The sequence below is a fragment of the Molothrus ater genome, chromosome 5 (genome assembly GCF_012460135.2).
Source record: "Molothrus ater isolate BHLD 08-10-18 breed brown headed cowbird chromosome 5, BPBGC_Mater_1.1, whole genome shotgun sequence".
Classification (NCBI taxonomy): Eukaryota; Metazoa; Chordata; class Aves; order Passeriformes; family Icteridae; genus Molothrus; species Molothrus ater.
Window position 1 is genome coordinate 4,185,491 of NC_050482.2, and position 24,353 is coordinate 4,209,843.

The following is a 24,353-nucleotide window of genomic DNA, read 5'->3' on the forward strand; positions in this document are numbered from 1 at the left end:
AATGAAGGCTGTAAAGGGGTGGGCAGGAGCAGGTGTTGGCCAGGGACAGAGATCAGCCACCTGAAGAGTCCTTGAGATGGTACTCAGGTAGTTTTTTTGTTCCCTATGGAGAATATTTTAGTATTTTCCTCTGGCCAGGGGTTGCATTTCCACATCCATCAGCCTCTGCAGGTACAGGCTACTGAAACTACAAGCCATCATCTCAGAGATAAACAGGATCCTCCCATTGGTTTGGGATGATGAAGACAGTGAAATGTCTTGGGTCTGACAGTGGAAATAGAGCTTGCAGGTTCATACTGGGGGTGATTTGGGGGGATGAACAGTGTCACTGTGATGCTCTTTGTCTCTTTGGGAAGCAAATCATCATCCTGATGGATCAAATATCTCTCAGCACATGGACAGCTGTCCTCACTCTTGAAGAATGATCCTCCTTGAAGGACAGTCCTGTAGACCACTCCTTCACCCTCCTGGGTGCTGTCAGAACCCAGGACATTGCTCTGGCTGCCCTGGGTGATTCCAGAACCTGGCAGGGGGCTCAGAGACCTTGGAACAGAGTCAAAAACACCTGTGCCTTTGATTTTAGCCCATGGAAACAATTACCAACTTTGTGTGAGGATTTACAAGCCACAAGGGTTTGAATAGGATGATAGTGAATTTATCACAGGGTGAAAAAGTAGAATTTTGGGGTTTTTAGAATGGGAGTTCAAGAGGCAAGATGGAGGAATCTGGGCATGTCCTGTCCTTCTTCTCCTTCTTCTTCTTCTTCTTGTCCTCCATCTTCTGCTGTGATGGTGACACTTCTGGATTGGTTTAGAGTAGAGCCAGACTGTCTAACATAGGTGATAGGTATTGGAAAATTATTGTAAATAAAGTACAGGTAGTTCTTGGTACAAAAAGCCAACACCACCCCAAGGGCAGGGACAGTGCCACAACCCAACCTGCTGGACAGACCTCAGCAGGTCAGAGAAAGAATGTCATAGATAAGAGAAAATAAAAACCCTGAAAAGCAGAGATGAGGAATCTCAACTTCTTCTTCGGTCACGGGGCTGGGAAACAAGACTTTTAATACCTCAGGGGTCATCTCAACCACAGAAACCCGAGAGGGTGTCACCTCATACTGGTTTTGCAGAGAAGGGCGATAAACGAAGTTTGGATTTTCAGACTGCCACCCTCCAAAGACAACGACCCCTGCCACGCTCAGCTGGTGCCACCTTGGCCGGGGACTCACCGTCACACTTCAGCCCCTGCCGTGCCAGCCCCCAGAGGAGGGTGCCACAGTGCTCACAGAAGGTGGGGCTCTTGTAGTTGTACACTTTGAAGCGGTGGGGCATGTCGATCTTGAACCTCTCCTTGTGGAACTGCAAGACAAAAGCCAGGCTGAAAATCCACTCCTCATTTCCACCTCGGCTCCATGTGGAAAACCAAATGTGTGCCACAGAAGTTGGTTTGTCTACTGCTCTTTTATCCTTGGTGTGACTGCCAAGCAGAAATTGTTTGTCAGGCACACAAATTTTGATACATAGTGACTGCAATTCAGAGGGAATTGGGTGATTTCACCCCTGGCCTTGACCAAAAAACAGCTTGTGCCTCGTTAACATTCCCAGCCTCCCCTAATGCTCAGTGGGAAAACATTGGTACTTTTAAAAATCATTCACCACATCCTGCAATGGATGTCTACATTTGTTGTCATGAATCACTCCTTGGAAGAGCCTGTTGTAATTCTTTTAGTACGAAAGGTGATGACAAAGTTGGTTACATCTACCCTGGAGATGTCAGAAGAGAAGGGAGAGCAATCTCATCTATAAAAATTGTAGGAGAACAGGAGCCAGGGTGGGACTGAGAGTAAACAGATCTTGTTTACAAAGTAAAGGGAATAGTCCTATCAGGAGTTTAAGATCTGGTTTTGCCGACCAAAAAGAAAATTTTAGAATAAACTGGCATGAGAAAAACAAAGCAAATAACAGCAGAGACATCAGATCTCCCACTGACTGTTTCAGATAACAAAAGCACAGATTTGTTCAGGCACAAATCTGAAAATTCAGCCTCATGTCCAACCTAACACTGGATAGTGAAGAGTTTTCTCCAGTAAATCTCCACCTTGTGTCCATGACTTCACTCTGACTTATACTTTATGCATTAGAAAAATGTCAGTTCTGATTCAGCAACTGCTTATTCTGCAGCTGCATTTGAGTAAATCTTAAGTAGGAGGTAATGAAATCACTGGGAACATAAAAAGCAAAGGGCACAGATGAGGTCACAGAGTCCTTAGCTCAGTAGGTCCTTTTGCTTCATCAGAAGTTGCTTTGCAGTGGTGTAGGAGAGATCTGAATGACACTCAAGACTTTTTAAAGGGAATCATAATAATAAAATAAAATAAAATAACAAATAATAATAGTAATGCGACCTACCATCGTTTCTCTGCTATTGATTGCTGATCCTGTACACTTGGCTATTACTTTATCAATGCACTTCTTATGAATGGCAGCGTTACATTCTGCAACAGCAAGGGTGTCATGGTGTTAATAAAGAAATTTCTTAAGAAAAGATTAAGTAAATAATGACAATAAGAAAACAAAAGAAAGTTTCTTACGTCTGCATTGATAGCCTTGTTTATTCAGACCCCTGAAATGAACAGAGCAGTGGTTAATCCTGAGTTGTCTGAAAGCCTCAGTAGAAGAAAGGAGAGCAATAATTATCAAAGAAGGAGCTTTGCTTTTTATCACTCTTTGTAGAGATTATTTAATTTCATTATCCGTATTTAATCTAATGGGGGAGTGATTCTCTATGGTGCTCACAGCCTTTTCAGCACACATCCACATCCTGAATTTCATGATATCCCAAACAGAAAACTGGACCGATGAGAAATACCTGTGCATTTTGCCAAACCCAAAAATATTTGTAAAAAAATAAATTAAAAAGTGAGGGGAATTTTTTACAGCTGGAATTACAACTGCAAACCACATCCTTAAAGTGACGCAATAACTCCACACGTAAAATGCCAAGGGTCTTACAGGAGGAGCACAGATACTTAACAGGGAATCATGGAAACTTTGAGGTTGGAAAAGACCTTTAAAATCATCCAGAAAAGACCTTTGAAATCATCCAGTCCAACCATTAACCCAGATCTTGCCCAAGTTGCCCAAATGTTGCCCATTTCTATGTCCAACACTAAGCCACATTCCCAAGTGCCCAGTGACACCAGAAAGGGTTCCTGGGGTTAAAAGGAGAAGAAGCCCAGATCCTTTTCCATTTACCAGACAAACTCGTGGCACACAGAGCAGAAGGTGGGCTGTGGAAAGAAGGTGGCTGTGAACTCGTGGCACTTGACGTTGTGGATTTTGGCCTGTTTGATGGCTCCCCTGCGCTGGTGCAAGGAGAAGAAGCTTTCAGTCTCACAGTCAGCCAGGTCCTTTGCATCTGGGAGGAGAGGGAAGGTATTTAAGTGTACCCTGTCCTGATCAGGTGCCTTCAGAAAATGCAAATTGCCCAAATACTACATGACTGAAGCTAATGATTCACTCATGGTAACGAATGCTCCAAGAAATATCATTTTATGAAACCCACAAAAGTCTCATTTGGATGGCTTTTATCCACCATTCCTACACTGAATGACTTTAGACTTGGGATACTGAGCTCTCTTGAGTATTCATAGCACTGCTCTTGAAACCTAGAACAAAAATTTCCCAAGGAGAGGCAATTTAAACATAAAACTTTGACTTTGTACAGCACTGAAGAAGCATGCCGTAAAAGGATTACATAAAATAATTACTGATATATGGACACAAACACATGTCTGTATATATATATATTTATGGGTATTTAACAGAATCTTTTCTGTGTGCATATACATTTGTCAGTAAGCAGATATTTATGTCCCAGGATATTCTTCTTGTTATTTTTCCATGCCAACACTTGCCTTGCTGTTTGCTGTGCCCTTGCTGTTACTCACAGTTATTTAAACTTTTTAGGACAGCAAACAAACCAACTCTGACTTCACGTGCACTTCTACATGTGCTTGTGCCTACAAATCTGAAATTCACATAGAAAATCAATCTCTGCTTAGTTTCACTCCTGCACTGCACAGTGAGTCACACAGGTAACCTGTAGGAACTGGCTCCCTGTGTGATCTGATGCTGATCTTGATATTTGTTACAGAAGCACAACTTGCATTTTCTATGCTTGGCATTCCTAACCCCCTTTTAACACACAAACAGCAGTCCAGTCCACATTAAAGGTAGGGATGGTTAAGAAAATATCAGCATGGCCACGGCTGCTTTCAGTGATTCTCTGTTTCTATGATTGGAAGAGCCTTCCAGATATCTGCACGTCACAGCTACACCCTGCACCTGAGGGTATGAGAATTCTGGCAACAAAGATGGGAGAATAAGACCAAGCATTTGAATTAAACCCATTTCCTTCAACAGAGAAGCATGCAGCCCTTTTCTACAAGAATTTTTCCTTAATAGCCAACCTGAGGCTGTTCCCTGAGGCCATTCCCTCTCCTCCTGTCCCTGTTCCCTGGGAGCAGAGCCTGACACCCCCTGGCTGTCTCCTCCTGGCAGGGACTTGTGCAGAGCCACAAGGTCCCCCCTGAGCCTCCTTTTCTCCAGGCTGAGCCCCTTCCCAGCTCCCTCAGCCCCTCCTGGGGCTCCAGCCCCTTCCCCAGCTCTGTTCCCTTCTCTGGACATGCTCCAGCCCCTCCATGAATTTCTTGCAGTACATAAAGCAGAATTATTTCAGAGGGAGCTGCCTCCTTATGTCTCTGTTCTGTCTTGTTTAGCATAATGGGAATATCTGCCATTTAGTGGTAAACCAGCCAAAAAATATGCCTTGCAAATCACAGAAGAATAGTCACCACACAATAAAAAATCACTTTTCTGGAGTTTTCGTTTCAAGCAGTTAATGTTTGTTGTCATGGATCAGTCAGTAATAACATAGGCATTGCTTTTAATGAAGGCACCATGTCTGCCCCAGAGCCCAGGAATCACAGCCATAAATTAACAAACAGAATCACTTGCCACTTATTTCCAGGAAGTATCTTGCATTCATCAGCATTCGCCCTTGAGGCTTCAGTTCTAGCTGGTTGAGATAAGTGAAAAACAAGAAAAAAGTCCATTAAACAGTCACTCAGAGAAGGAAAAATCTTTTCAGATGACTTTCAAGTGATCTCCTTTTCCCACTGGCAACTGATGAATAGCAATGAATGCTAATTTTCAGGTTGCTCATACCCATGTGAGGCAGCAAGGTAGAGTAGGAGCAGCTACAGAGAGAGGAGGCTGGATCACCTCATATCAAACATTCAGAGAAGCATGATAGGAAAGATGAATGTGATTAAACCACAGAAGATGTAGGCATCTTTTTTGACACCAAATTAGGACCACCACTATCTACAGAGAAAACTTGCTCCCAATGGATCCTGCAAGGGGAAAGTGGAAGCAGTTCAAAAAACCCAGCCAGCTTCAGACAGGTGATGCTGAAATGTTTTAGGCACTCAGTTCTGCAAGTCTAACTCCTTTACAGTCAACCTGAGGGATGCTACAAGCTCATTATTGTGGTGCCATGGTCCAGTTGAGGTGTTGGGGCTGGGTTGGACTCGATGATCCTGAAGGTCTCTTCCAACCCAGTCATTCTGTGTGATTCAGGCATTTTTTGGGGCCTTCCATCTGGACTTGACAATTCCTACCTACCTGACTCATCATCCATAAGTGCCTTTGGAAATCTGAATCCACTGGACTATGTATAAGATGGATACTGTATTTTAAAGATTTCTGCCAGGATCTTTCTTGCTTGGACTAGCAGGGAACAGAACCCCTCATTCAGCATTCTTGTGAAGACTCTTCAAATTTACGCCACCATAACTTCAGTGATTTTTAAGGAGTTGCTCTGACATAACTCTGAACTCAGGCAGCTGTGAATCAGCTGCTTGATATCAGATAAAATTTTTAAAGCTGTTTCCCCAGAGAACATAAAATAACTCATGTTCAGCCAGTCATACTAACATTTGTTCCCAGTGGGTTTCCTCAGCAAAGATTAATACGTGGGCACAGCTCACCTGAAGCAGGATCCTCACTAGCATAGGGCAGGTTTCAATTAAAATAAAAGTGCCAAGCTCTTCTTTTCTGACAAGTCTCTCCCTCAAGTCACACCCAAGTAGCCTCCAAACATTATTCCAGCCAGTCCCCACTGTGCTGCGTGGCATGGACACAAGGACACCTCCCCTTACCCTGCAGCAGCTCCCCAGCACATCCTGCAGGAGAAGAGAGTGATGCTCACCCATATCTCTGTCTTCCCATTGCTCTTTTTGCACCTCTCTGCCAGCACCTTGAGCTCCACTGTGGTCTCTGAGACCATTTCAGCACTTTTGTCCTTGACCACGATGTGCATGACCCGGCCATTGTTGATGTGGGCATCAAAAGTGCTGTTCCAGGGTGGGTACATGGTGGGCTTCTTCTGCACATACACTTGGCCATTCTCTGTCAAGAGGGAGAACACAAATCCATGCAGTGAGGGCAGTTCATGAGACCAAATACAGACATTTACCCTAAAAATGTAATTCCCACCCTTGACCCCACCAGTTCTGCTGGGGAGATCTCTAATGCTGACCCCAACACCATAAACACCCTCTTCTAATCAGGTGAATCCCATCCCACACAACTACTTTGTTTATCACCTGTCCCAGGGCATTGCAAAATGAGACAGGTTTGCTTCAAAGCCCCCAAAATCTGGGTGCTCTTTGGGATTAATGTCCAGCCCAGTAGCCAGCTAAGGGATGTTAAAGCATGAACAGTCTTGCAGACCTGTAACTATCCCACAGGGATGTAGAGTTTTCAATGAAACAAACTTTCCCTAATGCTTTAATTCCTCTTCCTTCACAGCATCTTAATATGGCGATGGGTAAAAAAATGGGTATCTCTGAGGTTTGCAGAGGGTTCTCCCTAACTGGTCTCTCTGAAAAGAGTCTCAGCCAGATTTATTTATCTCACAGAGCCAGTTTTACTTCATACAGCCCTGTAAAAGTCTTGGATGCTTACTCAAGGTAAATTCTCTATCACACTTACTCTTTGCAAATATTCAACCCATCAAATGCTGAAGCTGAAGGAATAAGAGGAAAAAAGCAGCAGACCTGACCCCTGTCTAAAGACCCTGCTGCTATTTCCAATAATTCCAGATAGAAAAAAACATTCAGCTGGAAGGTAACACATGCTGAAGAAAAATTTTCCCTAAATGAGAGGACTAATTCACAAAAAATCTGAGACAAAAATGAGACATAAACTTTCCAGCATCCTGGAAAACAGAAATCCCAGTAAAGGACCATCATTTCTTTGCTGCATCAGTGAAAAAGCCACAGATGTGAAACACAGCACTTGCAAAACAAGTGCTTTCATTTGTGTTGCACTCCAGGACACCAGGCTTAAATAAACAAGCCCTGGAATGTGAATGAACTGCCCAATATACGGGATCAGACAGTCACCCCTGGTGCGTCCCGCTGACGGCTGTGGAATTCTGCCAGGGATTAATCTAACCCCAGGCTCCTGAAAAATGAAATTGCAACTGTCTTTCCCGGGGAGCAGCTTCCACTGTGGCTGGGAGAGCTTTTCCTGGAGGCTTTGCTGAGTTCAAACACGGAGCAGGAGCCTTCATGAAGCAAATGTCACCAAGGCAGGTGGCAAAATGGCACCTGGCCAGGTGGCTTGTGAAGGCAGAAGCCACTTTTAAAGGGCAGACTCTTTTTATATCTCAGAGGCACACATAATTTCTGAAATATTTTGTCATCAGTTATAAATTGCTGTAGCACCTCCAACTGTATGGAGGTGTGGTTTGTTTTTCAGGTTTTTTTTGGTTGCTTTTGTTTTTTCAGATTGCATTATAATGTGACAAGGTTCTTTTACAAAATAAGCAAGTGGAAAAATGTAACAGGCTGCCCAAGATCTATCCAGAACTTCTGAAATTCTTCACTGAGGTCTTGTTGCGACATCCCTGTGTCCACAGAGGATGTTCAACACTCTCAGATTCCTGGGGACCAATGACCTTTTTATTATGGCTGGTTGACAAGGGACAGCCTTTGGCATGAACCCAAACTCCCAAATTCCCTGTTTTTGGAAACACATTTATCATCTACCACTGTTCTGTTTGTAAAAACCCAGCCAACCAACCAAACAAAACCAAAACCAAAAAACCCCACAATTTGCCAGTGCTAAACATAGAACCACGGAATGGTTTAGGTTGGAAGAGACCTTAAAAAACTCTCCAGTTCCATCGCCCTGCCATGCGCAGGGACAACTTCCACTAGACCAGGCTGTTCCTTGGCCTTGAACATGTAGGCATGTCCTGCCCTGCTCAGCAATCATTTCTGCCCTTAAAAAAATTTTCATGGCCAAGTGTCAGCGCACAAGGCCAGGATGATTTGCATCTCTCACTGGCTGTGCAGCTGGTCCACTCCTACTCCTTGGTCATGCCAAAATTTTAGCCAAAATTTGTATATCAGGTATATATATATATATATATATATATATATATATATATGTGTTATTTTTTAACCCATTACAAATGAATAGCAAGTGCTTTGTCAAACCAAGGAGCTGGAGAGCAAATTATGACCAAAAGAAAAATGATCATGAAGCAGGGGTAAGACACAGTTCAGTGGTGGAACTGGCAGCATTGGATTAACAGCTAATTAATTATTGGAGGTCTTTCCCCATCTTAATGATTCCATGATTCTACCTCAAATATACGTAGTTAATGGTTGTCTGGAGACCTTTTGCCTTCTTGGAGCCTGTTAGAGCATGACAGCTCCTTGGGATGGTGAGCATTCCTGGAATTTGGAGTCAGGCTCATCTCCCTGCACGTCAGACAGAGACCTCTGAGTGGTCTGTGTGGTCAGGGGGGAGCTTTTCCAGGGTGTGATTCACCACACTCCTCATGGATGTGTTCCTCAGGCTGGGATTGCTCACACATCACTACCTGGGAATTATAGGGTGCATGGATTCCATGGTGGCCTCACTTTCCTCAGTGCCCTTAAGGTAAAGGTGTCCATCCACACATTTAAACACCCTCCAGCAGATTAACACCTCCCACAGGTGCTTCAGCCCACCGTGGGAGGGGAGGGTGAGGTGACGCAGTCCCAGGAGGTTCACTGATGAGATGAGTGCCTCTGGCTGTCCCACCATGCTCTGAGCCATCACCAGATGAAATTACATCCCAGCACACAGAAATCTCCTAATAGCAGAAAGTCACTTTCCTGCACTCAGTCCTCAGTAATGGAGAAAAGTTCCGTCAAACACAATTTTTTATTTCTTGTTGGTAGAGGATTTATTATAATAATAATAATATAAAAATTAGTTATAATTATTACAGTAATAATTAAAATAAATATAATTGCTATAATGATTACTGACTCTGAGGAGCAGTAAAATTATATCCCTTAGAAAATACTTTTGTGTTTGTCGGATACCAGAAAACACTTTCAGTTCTGTGTCAGACAAATAAATATAGGTCTGTTCTGACCAAGTTGATTTTATTCACTTTTAAACTGACACAGATTTCAATTTGAGTTATGGCTTTCAAAAGCCTCATTAAAGCAAACAGCCAAGCTCTGCACAGAACTAAAATAGAATGTATTTTCTGATAAAAGTGAGATCTTAGGGATATCTTGTCATGCAGTATTTTCTTTCCTTTTGAATTTACTATTCACCACATCTTCCATTATTATTTGAAGTATCATTTAAGGCAAGACAAAGTTCAATGTGATAAATGCTGACTCTTAAACAAAAAATGAACCCCAGTGAAATACTGAACTATTTTAAAATTCTAATTTTTTAAAACTACTTTAAGATCCTCTGGGGATTACAGTCATGGGGATTCTCAATAAATAGGGATTTCTGAGTGGATTTTATTTTTCAAAGAATCACAGCAGTCAAATTAGAAATTTATCAAAGATTTAAGCTAAATATCAGCCAATATGAGTAACTCCTTAACACTGAAGGTCCTGCTCTTCATGATTCTTCAAAAGCACAACTGGAGAACTTTTCGTCCTTTCACTGGAATTATTTTCATGCATAAGACATAGAATAAATGTTTTCCAAAGGAGGACTCATCAGTGTTGCTCAATTAGGATAAATGTGCAACAATCCATAGATCCAGACACAGCAAACAGCTTCTCAGGAGGTTTCATTTTCAAACCTTTTATACAGCACAGCAATTACACAGATAAATTAAGTATTTCTGCAGAGACTGGGCTGAGTACCTTTTTTTTTTTTAATTATGGAAGTGGCTGGGTCTGTCAGTTTCCCCCAAAAAAGTGATTAACAAAGATGGCCCTGCCAGAATATTTTAGCGCACTCAGATTTCACCCGTCTGGAGTCCCACTGACAAACCAACAACTGGTCTTGGAAGGGTGAAACCAAATACAGCTCGGCTCATCTGCTCTGTCACATGCTGGGGCTTGTAATGCAGCTGGTAATATCCTCAAATTGGAGATACAGATTTGCTTGGCACCATCTTAAAATCAGATTGCCTTGCAGACCACACCAAACCCAAACTTGCGCTGTGCTGGGATGCACAAAGTGCTTCACCAATCTTTATAAAGTGGGGTTGGAAATGGATGATCTCTGAGGTCTCTTCCAAGCCAACCTATTTTATGGTTCATTCTAGTTGCCCACACAGAAGAAATGACACAGAAAAGCACAGACATGAATTATAGAAGCCCCCATCCATGCTCAACCCCTTCCCACCTACCTGACTCCACGGCTTCTTTAACCATCACGGCGCAGTAGGGGTTAATCACCTCCCCCTGGGATGGCAGGTAAGGGCCACTGTCATAGTTGGACAAACCAATCCTCAGGAAGGGAGACATGACAAGTCCTGTGCCAAACAAGAGACAGGCAACACTTGGGACAGAGTCTAAAACTTCCCCTGGTTTTGAGCACCCCTTATCTCCGTCGGGCAGCGGACGCTGGCCGCTAGTTATCCATCCAGCTGCAGCCTCTCTGACTTCCTTCCACGGACTGAGCCAGCACTGCTGGACGTGCCCAAGGTACTGGAACTCAGCTCTTGGCTTAACCACGGAGCTGAACTCATCACAGGGCTGGGAAAACCCACAGGAGCAGCCCTGAGCACTTCACACCGACTGCTGGGAATGAGGATGACAATGCACAGGAGTCACAAATCGGAGCTTGCTTGGCCTGGGATGAACCTCTGCTGTAATTGATGTTGAGTCACATCAAGAACCTGAATGCTGTGGGCGTAGAGAGGGGTTTGGGAATACTGTTGGAAGCCTGCAAGCTGAATATGAAACTGTGAAATAACTGTGCACTATTTATATATGGCATGGGAAGGAGCTCAGGCATTCCTGGGTGCTGAACCATATTCACAAGTGAAGCTATAAAGAGAAAGTTCAGCTCATATGAACCACACTGTATAGACAGTGAAACAAAATACCCCACCAGAGAAGACGGCACCTCAGGATTTATTTTAAGCAGCTGAAAACAGAAACAAATATAATCAAGGTGCCAGGAAACACTACAAAACCTTTGGGCTGAAAACTACAAAACTTTCTCTGCAAGGTCTTTCAAAGCCTTCAGAGAGAAGATTTACTGAAACCAGAAATTACTAACTGCTGTAGCTAGTGCCCATCATTTTACCATCTGGGCCCAAAACTGGGATTTACCACCCAACTTTTGTCTCATTGTCTGAGCCTGTCATTCCTGGCTTCTCTTCCAGTCAATGGGGAGCAAGAGACACTTTGAACTCAGCTGCAGATGTCTGTCTTGGACCTCCAGAGTTAAAAGCTATCACCAGCTGTTATCTGTCAAATATACTGACAAGGACACATTGTTCAAGCACAACAGCAAAAGGATGAATGACTCGTGGTGTGGGATGCAGCCAAGTCTCTTCTGCATTTTACACATAAAAAATTATCTTTGTGAAGGGAAGCTTCTCTAGCCTCACTTGGAAGAAGTTCCTTGTGTTTGCTGGGAATAGCATTTTCTTACCTGCAAATGGTATTTTCCTGACAGATGAGTTCAGTCTCTGAGAGGGGCTTCTCTTTTCATCACTATTGTGGACACATGGAAAGGTTTTTTTCAGCTGAATGAATATCTGCTCCTCTGGCCAGGCTGATTTCAAAACCTGCTCTCTGTTCAAGGACACAGGAGGCAAGACCATCAAGGAGAGAGGAGAATTTGAGGAACCAAGATGTAGCCCTTTACTTGAGCGTCTTCTCTCTTCCCCAGCAGTGTGGAGTGATGAGTTTCCATCAGCCCCTCGTACAAAAGTCTGGGGCTGCTACAAAACCCAGAATCCCAGAATAACTTTTTGTCAGCAGATGGCCAGGTGGCAGGTTGTTATTCCACTTGTATCCTGATCTGATGAGATCTTCTCCTTCCTCCTGTTTTATAAAACAAAGACAAACTGCTGCAGTTATTGCTGGGACTGGAACACCAAATCTTCTGGCTGAGCATTCACAAGCACTGAGCACTCACATTCCAACATTTTCTCACACAGATGGCTCATGAAGCCAACTGTCCGTGTTCTCTGACAAAGAATTTGCCTTCCCAGAAGGTTTCCCTAAATTTACCACTCTACATCAGGCCAATTTATACAATAAACAGCATCTGAAGACTCTCGTTCCCGTTTGAGCTCCTGGATGTGTTAGCCAACAACCAGGCTGAGTTTTCAGGAAAACAGCAAAAAAGTCAAAAACTCTCTTGAATACTGCACTCAAAAGAGAAGAAAACCATCAGAAGTTTGGGGGAAGAGAGGATGGGGCAGAGAAAGAGAAAAATGTCCTGTGACTCGTGTCTGTTGTGTATCTCTGGGAATGCAGAGGTCATGGATCTCTGCATGTGGGATTGCCCTCAACCAGGAAAACATCAGAGCTTCTCCAAAGTCCCAGAAGCTGGGAAAGGCAAAGCACCAAGTGGGGCTGGGTGCAGGCAATCAGGACAATCCTGTTCTCCTCTGGATGAGGGCAGCATCTCTGAAGGAGGTTTCACATTAGCCAAGTGCCTGATGAAGCTGCCTTGGAGAGTCACTTGCATTTGTACAGATCCTCAAGCACAGCGAGACCTGTGACACTGCAGAGAAGTACAGTGAGTGCTTTGTGAGTGCTCCATGGCAAGAAAAGGCTAAAAGTTCTGCCTCAGCTGCCAGAAGCAGAGAAACCTGATCAAATTAAGAAGGGAAAAAAATCTCTTCAGGTGGAAAGAAATTATATATATATATATTTTTAATATATTTTTTTCTCTCTCTCTGTGCAATGCAGACATGTATTATTACTTAGACATTTCCTTTGTTTCAAAACACAAGAAGCCTATGAAGTCTAAAGACAAAAGGAAAAACAAATCAAAGGGTCTCTGGCAGCAGAGGTGAAATCCAAGGAGCTGTATATTCTGTAGCATCAGTGTGGAAAGCTAAAGATGGTCAAAGACTAAAACAACAGCCCAAACATCTTAATTGCTGTGAACAGAAATGTCCTCTTTGCCTCTACCATACTCCACCATTTCTGGTCACTGCTGGGTAAGAAAAAATTATGATCCTCTTCCTAATCCCTAATTCCTACACCTCTGGCTTCAGGAACCTCTTGTTCCACAAGCAGGAGCAGGAGGAAGGGCAAGGGGTTAAGCATTCCCTTACCAGGACTTTCCAAATTCCCCTTTAAAAGCTCAGAGTGGCAGTCAGAATTATTAGTCAGTGTGTTGGGCATCTAAGCACATGGGTGTTGTTAAAAGAATCCAAAGATCTTTTGATGGCTCCTCAGCAGTAAAATGTGGTGGCACTATTGACTCAGGTACTAAAGAAACAAAATTAGGACTAAATGTTTGAGCTGCAATTCATCACACTTCAATTAAATCAATGTATTCACAACAGAGGTAGAACTGTGAAAGCTCTTGTCCTGCTAAATACTCCTATCACTGCTCCAAAAATCACAGCTTGGATGAGCTACAAGACACCTGCTCAGGTCTGTGGATCAGCACCCTGAGCAGTGTAATTTAAAATTTTCCTTCATCTTAAATGCTGGATGTTCCCTCCCTCCCTCCCCTCCAGTGCAACTCTTCATTTTGGCTCTCTGCAATCAAGCACCTCCTGATCAGGTACCCCAGAGATGTCGTGGAATCTTCACTCTTGAAATATTCAAAAGCCATCTGGGCATGATCCAGGGCAGCTCCTGGTGTCCCTGCTTGGGCAGGAGAGGGGACAAGAAGAGGTCACTTCAAAGCTCAAGCAGGGGGACAAGAAGAGGGACAAGAAGGGGGACAAGAAGAGGTCACTTCAAAGCTCAAGAGGTTCTGTGGAGACACAGGGGGATAGATCTCACCAAGACCCAGATGTCTGCAACATCTGCATCCCCATGCCAGGCAGACCTCTGGGCTCCTGAGAGAGGAACAGAGGGAAATTGGCACCCTGAGATCCTGAGTTGGAACCACCAATGTGAGATTTCCCTCTTGTGAGAGCCAGTGTGAATATCTAGGGACGTTCTGTTCACATGAAGCACCTTCACTGCAAGATGTGGTGCTGATCAGATTCCTCAAACCATTAAAATTTCAATGGATCCCTTCAATGTATCAAATCTGAGAGACCTGTGCTGGGACATAAACCAGTTTATTGCAGGAGATGCTCTGCAGCCTCCAGCAAACAGGTGAGAACTTCCCACCAGCTGCAAAGCAAACAGTGGGTTTGGCACAGCAAGAGTCAGCACTGATAAACCAACAGCTGCCCTCCTAAGCCTTGCAAAGGCTGGCTCAAGCTTGCTAAAACCAGAGTTTACTGCTGTACCAGCCTCGTGTGAGCACTCTGCTCTGGGGTGGATTTCTTTACGCTGCCCAATAAATCAGACAGATAACTGGTTTCCTGCTTTCCTCTCTTTTCTCCCACTGCCTTTCCTGAAACCACCTTGGCTTTGGTCCACACATCTGTTTTCCAGGTCAGATTTCCAGTGTTTGCCACTCCAGGACTGCTGCTTGGCTGGCATCCATGGCCATAAGCGATTAAGCAAGAGCTCAGCTCCAGCACGGCTCTCTGCAATAGCAGCAGTTTAATTTAACACCACAAACAGCTGCACTGGATATGGAGAGTGTCTGCTTAATTTCCCAGTGGAAAGGATCCTGTGAGGTGTCTGAAAACCAAGGATGAAATGCAGCTTTCTCTGAGAGGCAACCTGCAACCTTCCCCTCCTGAAACCTTAAACACAACCTAATTTGGGTTCAGCAATGCTGCACCGCACTGTGCTGGCACTGGGGAGCAGCTCTGCCCACTCTGGAGAATAATACAACATATGGAATCCATTCCCAGATGATATTAGGAAGTAATAAACTCTTTAACATCCTTAATCAATTGTGGCTAAGCAGAGAGGAAGAAATGAGTTCCTGCTCCCAGTCAGCAGAAGATCTGGATGGAGGACAGCTGCCTGTGATGGGATTTGTGCTTTTGCCTTTCACTGACTGAAAATGGATGCATGTATGACACAGTAAACATGGCAATTTACTGAACAAGGGCCAACTGAAAAGGGAAATATTTCTAGATTTGAGATGCTGCTTTCCTAATGTCATCAAACTCTCATTTTCTCAAGGTCAGAGGGAACATTTCCAACTCTCTCTCCTTTTTTTTTTTAGGCAAAACTGCTTGCAAAACGAGTTCATAATCTCCAGATCAGCATCACTAAGAGGGAAAGAAGAGTTATAGTTGGAGGGTCTGAACTTTCTTTCACCCCCTTTCCAAGGCATCTCCCAGCAAACAGGCAGGTCCTGACCCTGCAGAGATCTGTGTGTAAGGCTGGTGGAGACCTGCACATGAGCATTACACACCTCAAAGCCTTCTGCAGGTTTCAAGAGCAACCCTGAACACCAGCAGGGATGGCTGAAATCCCTTTCTCCATCCCCTGACTCCTCATATCCCACAGAGCAAACAGGAGGGAATGGGGATCCAAAATGAGTCCCCTGAGTGACTCATTTTAGGTGTCCCTATCAGCTGCTATTTCAAAGGAGATCACACCAGCCTGCCCATGAAGGAGGAAGTTCAGAACCCCTCTGGGTGCCATTTCTCACACTTTCCTTTGACAAGGATGTGGATCAGAGGAGGGAAAGGAGGGGAAGCTGCAGAGCCCTTTGATTTTCCCTCTCTCTGTTCTCAGCCACCCCATCTTCAACATCTCCCAAAGGCAGAGGAGGGAGAGTGAGGCAAGCCAGGACCAGCAGTCTCTGATGGCATTGGTACAATATCAGACTCCATGCAACTGAAGAGCCTCCCAAAACTTCCTGGGACCACTTGATTTCAAAACAGAGGTTTGAAATCAAAACAAACCCTTTCAAACAGAGGTTTGAAACCACACAAACCCTTTCCCATCACTTGCAGACACAGAAGACCTGGGCAAAGCATTTCTTTCCCCTCTGGAAATGAGGCTTGCAGGCTTTTCTAGGCCAGTGTCAGGCACAGGGAAGGACATTTCTCTTTAAAACCCTCTGGGATGTCTTGTGGAGCTGTGTTTGGAGGGAGGGGTGTGTGTTGGTAACAGGATCTATGTCCTATATAAACCCTACAAACTCTGTCTGGGGTCTGCTGAGCTCAGAGGTTTTCTTTTGTTGCATTTTTGTTCTTTTCTTTTGTTGCCTCTCAAAACTCCCTGGGACCACTTGAGTTCAAAACAGAGGTGATGCTCCCCATCACTTTCAGACACAGAGCATCAAAGTGATGCTTTTCCATCCCTTGCAGACACAGAGGACCTGGACAAAGCATTTCTTTCCCCTCTGGAAATGAGGTTTGCAGGCTTTTCTAGGAGCAGTGTCAGGGATGGACATTTCTCGTTTAAAACCCTCTGGGATGTCTTGTGAGCTGTGTTTGGAGGGAGGGGTGTGTATTGGTAACAAGATCTATCTCCTATATACACCCTGCAAATTCTGGACACTGCTGAGCTCAGGGGTTTTCTTGTGTTGCATTTGTGGTGCACAAGGTAAGAACAGAGCCTCAAGTCTATCTTCAGATCTTAAAGATGATTGAACCACAGTGGAGTTAACACATGTGAACAGATTTACAGCTGTAGAAGGCTTGGTGTCCCTTCCACTGGGGAATTGCAGGAATAGCTGCTGCCAGTGGTCGCTACATTCATCCATGGACCCTAGGATGGAGTCCTCAACCTTTCTAGGGACACATGTGTAGCTGGGCCTTAAAACCAGGGAATTTGTGCTTTGCTATCCCCTTGGGTCTCCACACCACAATTCCTTCAGCCTGACCTGAACACAGGCTGTGCCCAAGGATTTTGTTCAGCTTTGCACCCCCTGCCACACTGCAGCGTCCCAATCTCCTCCAGCACAGCCTGAGGTCTCCTTAGAGCAGATTTCTCTACAAGCAACCTCTCTTTTCTCTGCTTGATCAGTGAGTTTGCAGCTGCATGCAGGGATGTGGGGCCTGTCCTAAGCAGGAGCGGTGATGATGATGATGATGATGGTGATGGTGATGATGGTGATGGGGTGGTGTGCAGCAACTGCCTTTTGTTTGGGATAAAGAGGCTGGGAAATCCTGGCCTGGCTGCCTGTGAAGAGATTAAGGGTGGATTCACAAGAATGTACAGAGACAACTGCACTGCACACATGGGCTGCCAGCCCAGCTCCCAGGACACCCAGGACAGGGATACAAACCTCTGTAGGGGTGCATCTTCCCATCCTACAGAGGGTACTTCAAACAAAGCCAAGCCCACCCTGGAATTGCTGTTTCTGCCACAAAGATGGCCAAGGTCAGTTCTAGCACTGCTGTTCAGCTGCCCAGGGAAAAAGGACCCAGCTTTTAGGGTTTGCTCCAGGAGCTGATGCATTCCTGTCTAGCAGTGATGACAGCTTGGAGAGACAGTGAAAAACATCTGGGGGAGGACCCCACACCAAAACCATCCACTCTGGAATGTGCTTAGAAATGGAAAAAGGGCCCAGTGCACAGGAACAGCCCTGAGCACTTTTTGATTTGCTCATAGAGGATACAAATTCTTACACCAGAAGGAGAATCTCTCTCAGACATGCCTTTTGTTTTCCAGCAGACAATGTGAATTTATCTACCTTGGCAGGGTGTTTAAAGCTGAAACCCTTGTTATTTGTGCAAACTGGAAAGAGAAGCAGAGCAGAGCCACCAAATCTTTATTTGGATGAAACCTCTACAGGTCCTGTCCCTCAAGCCAGGTCAGATCCCTTTTTTTTCCCCACATTTAATGAATTTTTGTCACGTGTGGTCCTGAAACAAAGCACTCTTTCTCACTTGTACTGTTGGAAAAATGCCCAGCTATTCAGTTTATTCTCCTTTGTAAAACTTTTATCTTTTTTTGTGCATTTTTAGGGTCCAGTGTATTAAGAGCAACTTGTCAATTTTGCTTCCTTATTTTCCTGGAAAACTTATTAATTGGTTAATTAATTAATCCTGGTTAATTTATTTTCCTGTATCGCTTCATTTCCGTAACACTGGACCACACAAGCTCAAAAAAAAGTTTTCAAAATTATTATCCCTATCATACTTATCTATAATTTTTATTACTATATTTTCAGGTTTTAGTGGTCTGCTAACAAATACTGACCAAACCAGAAGTGGCAGAGCACTGTTTAAAAACACTGAACACCAAATTCTTTCAAGAGCTTTTCAATGTAATGAGGGAAATAAAAACATCCCAAACTGAGATGTAGCTACAATATGTCCTTTCCTTTTGTTCCTCTTGTTCATTAGCACAGCAATTTCTCTACTTCTGCATGATTTTGGCACTGGTTCACAGATTTCTTGCTCTGGCCTTTTGGGTGTTTTTTGGTGCTTTTTTTAATGACACAGGTGGAGTGTTCCTTAAATACTTCACCATCTTGTACCAGGATGTTTTTTAATGCACTGACTTCCTGCCAGTGCCAGCATCTGCACCTATTTTTTATTTTCTTTCTCTTAAAAACAAAGAAAAAAATCCCAAAGAGGGGTACAGACTTATGAACATCCTTCCTTGTGCAGGCACAGTTTCATGCTGTGATGAACCTAACTCAGCAGTGGAGGTATTCAAGGTCTCTGTTTAATCCAGAAATCTGCTCAGGGTATTTGGACCCTGGATTACAGAAATGTTGGGCTGGAAAAGAGCATTTCATTCACCCCTCTGCCACCCAGCAGACTGTGTCTACCTCATCCCTGAGGTATCTGTCAGCAGTGAAGCTTCTCCTGCACTTGGTGTTACCACACATTCCTCAAAAAATGGGCAAATTTGTCTCAGGAGACTCAGATCATAACTGGAGTCCACATTGGGCATGCACACCTGATTTCTGTGTGACAAAATGGAATTTGGAGATGTAGGCCAGGCTTGGATGGGGCTTGGAGCACCCTGGGATAGTGGAAGGTGTCCCTGCCATGGCAGGGGCTTGGAATGAGATGATCTTTAGGGTGGAGTTGGGATGGTCCCTCCCAACCCAAACCATTCTATAATTGTTTGTATTTTAGGAAACTAATTTTGATCTAGGACTGTGCCGTGTTTCTCTGAGCTTGCACCATCATTCAAAGAGAACCATTGTTTCCTCCTCACTCCTCTGCAGCACTGGATGGTTTTTTTAACAGGTTCAGCAGATAGGAATTTCAAAAATATGTTTGACCATCCAGATCCTTCATTTTAGGCACCCCAACACCACGAGCCCAGCTCTGGTCCACAGCCCTCAGCTGCCTCCTCTTTGCCTGAAATCCTCCCAGGAACTCTGCAGTGACCTGGCACAGCTCACATTTTACAACAAACAGCACCGGGGTAACTCAGGTAATCCAGCCTCTTCCACTCCTTTGAAACTTCATGTTTATTCTGCTATATATAATTACATAAATACATATCAGAATCAGAAATCTTTCTTTGGCACAGCAGAAAGAGATCTGTAGATCTGTTGGCAGATCTACAGTCTCTGCCTCCATTCTCTGCTCCATCAATTTTTGCTGCCATGGCTTCACCACAATCACCCCCAATTTGTTGTTGTTGTTGTTGTTGTTGCTCCCCTCAATTTCAGGTGCCACATCTGTGCCATCTCTTGTCAGCACCATCTCAACTCCACTTTCTGTGTCCTCCTCACTCCCAATGCCACTGGACTCCAGCCACCTCTTTAAATAAACTCTGATATATCATTTCCTCTTCTTCAGTCATATTCAATTTAAATTGAAATTTAAAACTGCACTTCTACTTAAATAAAGAAGCTTATGTTGAAAGTCCAGTTATGCTGAAAGTCCTCTTCCCATTTATAGTCTGGTGTCCTATTCTCAGTGTCAGAGCTCCAGATCAGTTCCTGGGAGACTTTCCAGCTCTCCATATCTTCCCACTCCACTCACCATTGAACTCACATCAACTTTATCATTTACCCACCAGTTTCTTTCTGTGCTTCTGCCCTTAGCTATGTCCCTGACTGGGAGGGATATAGCACACACAGTGGGATGAAGAATGAAATATACAACACAGAGAAAATTAATTTTAGGCCAAAGTAGCAAGAATCAGGTTTTTGGGATGTTTTGTTTTTGTTTTAGTTTCTAATTTAGTTTCTGGGTTTTTTTTTTTTGTTTGTTTGTTTGTTTTTTTATATCACCATATGGCTGCTTAAGCAAACCTTCATGAGTTCATCTTCCCACTGTGAGAAAAGGGAAATCATGGACATGCAGACAATACCTGCTTCACCTCAGCAGTGCAGAGCACAGGGAATGTGCTGCTCCTCCTCACAGACCACTGGCCACAGAAAAGCTCACTCACACACCCAGACATCCAGGTACACTCACAAAATCCCAAACTGGGACACACTGAAGGTCCCTTCCCTCTCCTCTTCACCCCAACAAACGAATTCCTGACCCCCACCTTTGGACATTCACTCTCCCACCTCCTCCATACCCATTTGCATGTGGGCTGTTCACCCCAGGCCCCTCCACAAACAGCAGAAAGAGAGATCTGCTGGGTTTTCAGTTTCCATTATCTCCATCTTGCTGACTGAAACGGGTCAAATGCTTGGTGACCTCAAATGCCTCCTTCCCCCAGGGCTGGGGGAAGCCTGGTTCAGGTGGAGGAGAGTGTCCTCACACAGAATCCCACTTCTGACACCAGAGGGGATGGCTCTCACCTGCCAGAAGCTCAGTTAATTCAGAGATCAGCTCATGGGTGTTGTTCCTGCATTGAAACCCCCAGGAGCCAACATGGCTATTGCAGACAGAGACAAAAAACAGCTGAGGACAGGATGGTTTACAGCTCTCCCTAAGTACAACCAAAATGCACTGAAACCTTTATTTACTTTCCATGGGGTTTGAATCTGGTCTATAAATAAGGCAGGAGGACAATGCTAATAACTAGGAACTGGGAAAACTGACAGAAGCAGTAGAATTGCATTTTCTAATGAAGAGATTTGGTAAAAGCACCATCCTTTCCAATTTCACTACAAAACACATTGCAGAGAATCACCTCATTTTGATGGAGGGGGACAGGGAGAAAAAGGGCTGTTCTCTGGAGTTTTTATTGACTTAACCAATGTTTTAATAGTTTTAATAACAATGTCTGTAGCTGACACCCTCCCCTGGCATGAGGGGGAGGAGGGACAGAGGAGCTGAAAACGGAAGGTGGAGGATGCACATTTTTTACTATTTCACCCATGGTGTAAATCAAAACACAAATAGCAAGCGTTACTGTAAGGGTGGGAGGGGAAAACCTGGGTGAATTCAGCCCTCAGCACATGCACAGTCCTGCAAGACAAGCAGCAGGGACTCCCACAGCTGCACTTGTCTCTGTTTTCCATGGATCACCTTTTTCCAATCCCATTCACAGGTCAGAGCAGATCTCCACAAGCCTCAGCTGCTCCTTCTGTTCTTGACATATCAGCCCCAAAATGCCTCCCCTCTCACTCAGGCTCTCCTCCCACCCTCAGCTGTCCCTGATTTAGGTGAGGAAGAGGAGCAGCCCCACCAGCACACAGAAACTGCACAGCAAAGTGAAACCACCACATCAAAAACCTCCTCAGAAGGAAATGCTCAGATCCAAGTGAAAAATTAATCATGTATAAGTTTAGATTTGAAACAAAATAGAAGTTAAACTTCTGCTCCCAGCACAATCAGAAGCCAGGTTCCTGGGGATTTATGGCACTGGGTGATCCCAAATTTTGGCCCCTATGGGAAGGTGGCAGCCATCCTGCTGCTGGCTGTGGTGTCCCTGAGTATCCCTGGGAATTGTTATATTATTTATATATTTATATATTTATATTTATATATATATATTATATATTTTATTATATTATTATATATAATAATATATATTATTATATTATATATTATATATTATATATATTTATATATTTTGTAAATAGCAGATATATAAATATATATAAATAATATAACAATATATAAAAATATATATTTATATCTATATCTATATATATCTATATATATTTATATCTATATCTACATATTTTTATATATTGTTATATTATTTATATACAATATATAAAAATATATATTTATATCTATATCTATATATATATTTATATCTATATCTATATATTTTTATATATTGTTATATTATTTATATATATTTATATATCTGCTATTTACAAAATAATTTAAAAGGTCTTTAAAAGACCCAGCTGAATCAGGGCTTCGCTTGTACCAAGGCAAAGCTGTGACACCCCTGCATGGTTCAGGAAAGTCACTCCACCTTTATGTGAGTGTGTGTGATCTCCTTCCCCATCCCTGGAGGGGTTCAGGCCAGGATCTGAGCAGCCTGGACTAGTGGAAGGTGTCCTTGACCGTGGCAGGGAGGTTGGAACAGTCTCAGGAGCCTACCAAGCCAAACCATTCTGTGATTCAATGATTCTGTGACAATTCTGCTGCCACCCTCTAGCAATTCTCTCTCTTTTACTTTTCCAGGGGTTTTTTTTGGGTTAAAAAATAAAATTAAGGCCACATGTCTGGGTAGTTTGTATAGATTAGGGCCTCTCCAACAGTCATTTAGCCCAAGTGAGGCAACTTCTGTTGTGTGTTTGATCCCAAGGAAAGAACTGAGTACAAAGTGATGAGTTACTGCATCAATGAGGGCAGGCAGAGATAAAATATCCCCCTACTAAACCCAAGAAAAACCTTGCTGTCAGCCCAGAGCTAGGAGTATATTTGTCAGAAAGGTTCTTTATTTACAAAAAACCCCCAGAACAACTTCACAAAACAACTCAGGCAGAGCCCTCCAACCATTCTGCTTTGAGAATCCTCTTCCACACTCAATCCCTGTATCCCTGAGATGAGCTACACCAAACCCACACTCTCAGCAAATGGGGGCATTTACAGTGGTGGGACAGCCCTGCTGCTTGTTGGGATGGACTGGGCTTATTTGCTTGTCCAGAATTGTGTGGTGCAATGACATTTGGGGCAGGAATTGCACTTCCTGGCCCGGGTGGGTGGCTGCTCTGCACTAAAATACCCCAGTGTGATGACAGAGGAGGGATCTGTGCTTGATTTAGAGCTGTTCTTCAGGGTTTAAGCTGTCTGCTGTACTCTTCCTGGATCTTCCAAATGCCTCATAGGTCAGAGAATCATAGAATGGTTTGGGTTGGAAAAGATCTTAAAGATCATGGGCAGGGACACTTTGGACTAGAGCAGGTTGCTCCTGTACATTGCTCTGATCCCCCCACTGCTTCATCAGCCAGACCTTTACCACCAAAGCCCTTCAGTAACACATGCCAGACCTGAACATCTTGGGGCTTCTGCTGGTCACTGTGACCCTGAGATGTGTCAGAAAGTCTCTCTTCCCAGCCTGGTGCTTGAAGAAGGAGTCAGAGCTCTTCAGTCTCAGTCTCAAGGTTGTTTGTTGTATCTTATCTATAAAATTCTTTCTCCTGTCCAGCTGAGGTCCACTCAGCAGGACAGTCAGAGGCACTCTGGCCACCCTCAGGGCAGTGTTATCTTTTTACACTAAAAACTACCTGTACAATATTTACAATATCTTCCCAATACCTATCCCCTGTGTTAGACAGTGAGCTTCTACCTTAAACCAATCCAAAAGTGCCAACATCACAGCAGAAGATGGAAGCCAAGAAGAAGAAGGAGAAAGGCTGGACATGCCCAGATCCCTCCATCTTGCCCCCTGAACCCCCATTCTAAAAACCCCAAAAATCTATTTTTCACCCTGTGATAAATTCACTATCATTCTACTTAAACAGTTGTGCCTTGCAGATCTGCATGTAAGGTTGGTAATTTGCTCCATGGGTCATAATCAAAACCACAGGGGCATCCTGGGCTCTGTGCCAGGGTCTCTGAGCCCCCTGGCAGGGGCTAGGCAGTCCAGGACAGCCAGAGGGATGTCCTGAATTCCAACATAAACACAGCTGAATCTATACCTTAAACCTTCATCCTCCTGCAGGAGGGAGGCTTGT

The 24,353-nt window shown here is 43.9% G+C and overlaps 1 protein-coding gene across 1 annotated transcript in view; it reads right to left on the reverse strand.

Annotated features, from left to right (window-relative positions):
- Window positions 1-24,353, reverse strand: part of PRKCQ (protein kinase C theta) — a 55,403-nt gene that overhangs the window by 25,660 nt on the left and 5,390 nt on the right. Inside the window, exons 2-9 of the mRNA XM_036401477.2 lie at window positions 11,991-12,385; window positions 10,735-10,860; window positions 6,274-6,473; window positions 5,019-5,079; window positions 3,255-3,417; window positions 2,591-2,622; window positions 2,409-2,494; window positions 1,229-1,358 (exon numbers count right to left, since the gene is read on the reverse strand). Coding sequence (XP_036257370.1) covers window positions 1,229-1,358; window positions 2,409-2,494; window positions 2,591-2,622; window positions 3,255-3,417; window positions 5,019-5,079; window positions 6,274-6,473; window positions 10,735-10,860; window positions 11,991-12,162 — 970 coding nt within the window. The 5' untranslated portion in view covers window positions 12,163-12,385. The remainder of the gene's footprint in view (window positions 1-1,228; window positions 1,359-2,408; window positions 2,495-2,590; window positions 2,623-3,254; window positions 3,418-5,018; window positions 5,080-6,273; window positions 6,474-10,734; window positions 10,861-11,990; window positions 12,386-24,353) is intronic.